The following is a 4,573-nucleotide window of genomic DNA, read 5'->3' on the forward strand; positions in this document are numbered from 1 at the left end:
CGATCTGACGCTCCAAATGCTTCTGGATGGCCATGCCCAGCACCTCCACCTCCATGGAGGCACCGTACACTTCCCACGTCATGCCCTTCTCGTCCCAGCTCACGTCGCGCACCGGCTCGGCCGCCTCCTGGGGCGCCATGGCGGCCGCCAACACCGAGCCTGGCCGCACCCGCACCTCGGGGAAGACCGGCGGCACGGCGGGCGGCGCGGCGGCCTGCGGGGTCATGGGCCCCGTGGCCACCGAGCGCGTCTCGGCGGCTCCCAGTGACACCTGCAGGCCCGCGTCCCGGCGCGACGGCGGCCTGGGCGCGGGGCTGGGCGCACGCGGCGCCGCCTGGAAGCTGAAGGCCGGGCCGCCCGCGCCCTCCTGCGGGGACATGGGGCTCACCGCCACCGAGACGCAGGCCTGCGCGCCAGCCTGCGTGCCCGCGTCCTCGCGCGGCGGTGGCGCTCCGGCGTCCCACGACGGCGCCTTGGTGAAGTTGTCGCGAGTCCGCGGCCCCGGTGGGGGCGCTGCACCCTCCGCGCTGGGGCTCTTCTGAGCCGCTGCTGCCGCTAGGTCTTTCTGGCTGGTGCTGGCAGAGGGCTCCTGCTCTGGCAAGGCCCCGAGGCTCCTGGTATCTCTCCGGGGCTGGGCTGAGCTGCAGGGTGTACCATCTGATTGCCCGAAAGAGGATGTGGCCTTGTCTGGAGCCTGAGGGACAGTCTTTGCCGAAGTCTGAGACTCTGCTTTTCTAGGAGATGGAGACGCAGAGTCAGCCTTCCCCAGGGACACAGTTTCCAAAGACGGGGTGGGGTCGACGTTTCTGGAGGGATCCGTCTTCTCGGACAGTTGTGGCTGCTCTTTTTGTAAAGACGGAGCTTCCACCTTTCCCGGGGGTGTGGCACCTGGAAGCTGGGTTACGACTTTGACCCCAGATTTGGGCTCAGTACTCCCTGAGACTCTGGTGTCCACCTGTGTGGAGTTCCCGGGATTCCCTTTCTCTGGAGCCTTCAGCTCTGGAACGCCTTCTGCTCTTTCTGAAGCCACGAGATCCACCTTCCCTGGGGACACCAAAGCCGTTTTTCCTGAACTCGTTGGGACTGTTTTTCCCAAAGTCATGGAGCCCACTTCTCCAGAGGGAACAGTTTCTGACTTTCCCTGGCTTGCAGAGCCCGCCTTGCTTAAAGCCAGGGGATCAGCTTTCTCTGAGGCTGGGAGACTTGCCTTCTCCAAGGACTGTGGGTCTCCTTTCCCCTCAGTCACCTCAGCTTTTGCAGCAGACAGGGACTCCCAAGTCCCCAGAGACCTGGTATCTCCTGAACTCGAAGACCCAGGGACCGTCTTTCCTGAAGACTCGGGATTCCCCTTTTGAAATGTTTTTATGTTTCCTGTGATAGTCGTGTGATCCACCTTTCTAGAGAACCTTGGGTCTTCTTTTCCTGAGGATAAGGTTTCTGTTTTGACCAAGGACACACGTTCTGCCTGCCCAGAAGACAAGTGTTCTGGTTTCACTGGGGACACAAGTTCCGAATTTCTTAAGGAAACAGGGTCCACTCTGCCTGAAGGTCCTGTACTGCTTGAAGATGTAGGATCTGTCTTTGCTGGAAACATACCTTCTGGCTGTCTGGCAGACACTGTTTCTGTCATTCCCACAGACACAGGCCCAGTCTCTTCTGAGGAGACAGGTTCTTTCTTTCCAAGAAACCGAGGGTCCTCTTTGGCTGAGGACAGAGTTTCTGTAGTCCCCACAGCTGGATCTGCTCTCCCCAAGCATACAGGATTCACATTTTCAGAGGTTACAGGAGCCACAGTTACTGAGGAGTCAAGCTCTGTCTTGCCTGATGATCCTGGAGTTAGCTTTCCAGAGAACCCAGGATCTGTCTTTTTTGTGGATGCAGGATCTGCCTTTTCTGGGGATTTCATATCATTTTTCCTCAATGATACAAGATCTCCCTCTCCTGTGGATGCAGGGTGCTCTTTTCTGGAATTCACGAGGTTTTCCTTTTTTGGATCCATTTTGCCTGAGGATATAGCCTCTACCATTCTTAAAGACCCAGCATTCTCTCCTCCTGGGGACACTATATCCACTTTGCCAGAACATGCTGTGTCTACTCTTCCCAAGGACCCAGAATCCTCTTCCCTTGGAGCTGTGCAGTCCACTCTTCCCACGGTCCCAGGCTCCCCCTTGCCACAGATCGTAGGCTCTGCTTTTCCCTTCAACATGGACTCTTCCTTCCTCAAGGACCCAGCCTCTTCCTTTCGTGCGGAAGTAGAATCTGCTTGCTTCAAGGAGTTGGAATCCATCTTCTCCGAGAACACAGGATTTCTGATCTCTGCGACTGTGGGAGCAGCTTCTGCTGAGGACATGGGCTCTGGTTTCCCAAACAAAGTTTCAGAGGCTTCTGAGGTCAAGGCTCCATGTGCTCTCACTGTCTCTGGGAGAGGGCTGCAGGTAGGAGATGGGCAGGCTAAGCTCCCAGCAGGGTTCTCAGAACAGGAGGCCCCTTCCCCAACCCCACTGGAACTGCTGTGTCTGGAGTCCATGCCTAGGCTTTGGTCAAGGGTGTGCTTTGGGGGTGCAGGGATAGGCTTTGGAGAAGAGCAGCAGTCCCTCATGACCGGGCCTCCAGTGCCCAGGCTCCCATCCTGTGGGGAGCAGAGGGATCTTGGGGAGCTGGAGTCCTTCCGAAGTAGGTGGAGCCAGACTGGGTCTTTAGGACCAACCCTCTACCCTCACTGCCATGTTTGAGCTCAGGACAGTTGTCTAGTTCTGAAACAAAGAGAATAGATTTAGGCTTAGGAGATATTCTGGGGTGGGGTGGGGGACAACTCAGTCTGTTCAGCTTCTCACTGGATTCTTTGTCCCCATCTGGTCCCCTTGTCAAGAAGGTATGAGCTAAAAACATAAACCCAATCCTTACAGTCCCCTGCTTCATCACACCTAATAGCCATCCAAGAAGCCAACACTCCCAGCACTTGGGATACTGAGGTAGGGGATTTTCTAGTTTGAGACCAAGCTGGGCTATTCAGTAAGACCAAACCCTCACAGAGAGACAGACAGACAGATAGACAGACAGACAGACCCTTCACAACATGGTGACAATCTGACTTTTTAACTTTACTGCCATTTCCCTATTCCATCTCACTTCTTGCTTCCAAAAGTGACGTATTTGTCTTCAAGCCTGGTGGCTGCAAACCTGTGATGTCACCAGGCCAGATGGGTCATTTGAGTTGGGGGAACAGAGGGAGTGGTGTAACTATGGCAAGTGGTAGAGGACATGGCTTTTCCAAGAGGGGCTGCGTGCTGCTCTAGAGCAATGAAACCTGGAACTGTGGGAGCTTTTCTAGTGTCTTAGGAAGAGTGAGAAAGCTGGACTTTGGTGTAAAATATGCTAACTAATTCAAGATTTAAATTAAAAACCCCAAACACTATGTGAGCTAAAGAAAACATGTCTGTAGGCCACCGGTTTATGTCTGTGTAGGCCCTGGGGAGCTGTGAATGGTCTGTCAGGGAGAGGACATACTAGTCGTGTACTTTCAAAGACTGCTCTGAGACAGTGTGGTGATGGGGCTGAAAGGAGAGAGAAGCTAGCCGAGACCCAGCAGGAAGACAGCCAGACTCTCACTGAGTGATCCCTCACTCATTCTCTGAGCCCCTTTTATACAATGGGCCCTGGGTAGCTACCCTGAGTGATCTAGGTGGGAGACTACCCTGAAGGCAGAAATAAGAGCTGAAGAACCAGTGGAAGGTAACTGGCTGTGGTGAGTGACAGCAGGGGCGGGGGTGGCATGCAGAATGCTGGGTAAGTGGGGATTGCAGGGCTACAGTGCTGGCCTGGAGATCTGGGGTGAGAGGGGACTCTGTTTAGGATGAGCTGAATTCTTGATGTCTGGAGATCATTAGGGGAGAGGGTCCAGCAGGCTGTTGGACCTAGGAGAAACTGTCATGCATTATTCATGCAGCAGCCCGAATGAGCAGAGCTGGTGATTGCCCCTTGCCTGCATCCAGACCCTCTCACCCATGCTCAGGCCAGAACTCCTAGAACATCGGTGTTCAATCTGTGGGTTGTGACCCCCTTGATGTTACATATCGGGTATCCTGCATATCAGATATTTACACTGTGATTCATAACGGTAGGAAAATTACAGTTATGAGATAGCAATGATGATAATTTCATGGTGGCGGTCATCCCAGCATGAAGAACTGTATTAAAAGGTCAGAGCATTAGGAAGGCTGAGAACCGCTGCTCTTGCGTGTCTCTTGGCTTCACACACTGTGAACCTGCCATCAGCAAAACAGAATCAGTCTGCCTTCAAACCATATCTAGAACCTGGGTATAAGGCCCCTCATTGCTGGCTCTGTTGCCTCCTTTGACCCTTGACCCTTCCTCCTACTATCCTCCCTCCTCTGCATGTTATTTTAGCTCAGTGGGCTATCTCATGGTTCCTTGAGCATTTCCCTGCAGGTGTCTCCATGGCCTACTCTCAGCTCATCCTGTATAAAACAGCCATCTCCTATTCTGGCTGTCCCTCTCCATCCACCTTGTTCAATTTTTGTTTGTTTTGTTTTGAGACAGGGCCTCACTGTAT

At 54.1% G+C, this 4,573-nt stretch overlaps 1 protein-coding gene across 1 annotated transcript in view; it reads right to left on the reverse strand.

Annotated features, from left to right (window-relative positions):
* The window catches only part of Gprin1 (G protein regulated inducer of neurite outgrowth 1), a 3,227-nt gene extending 535 nt beyond the window's left edge, over positions 1 to 2,692 (reverse strand). The window contains exon 1 of the mRNA XM_028771981.1: positions 10 to 2,692. Within this exon, the coding sequence (XP_028627814.1) occupies positions 10 to 2,599 (2,590 nt within the window). The 5' untranslated portion in view covers positions 2,600 to 2,692. The remainder of the gene's footprint in view (positions 1 to 9) is intronic.
* Between the last annotated feature and the right edge of the window lie 1,881 nt (positions 2,693 to 4,573).

This window comes from Grammomys surdaster, unplaced genomic scaffold, assembly GCF_004785775.1.
Source record: "Grammomys surdaster isolate TR1022 unplaced genomic scaffold, NIH_TR_1.0 211, whole genome shotgun sequence".
Lineage (NCBI taxonomy): Eukaryota > Metazoa > Chordata > Mammalia > Rodentia > Muridae > Grammomys > Grammomys surdaster.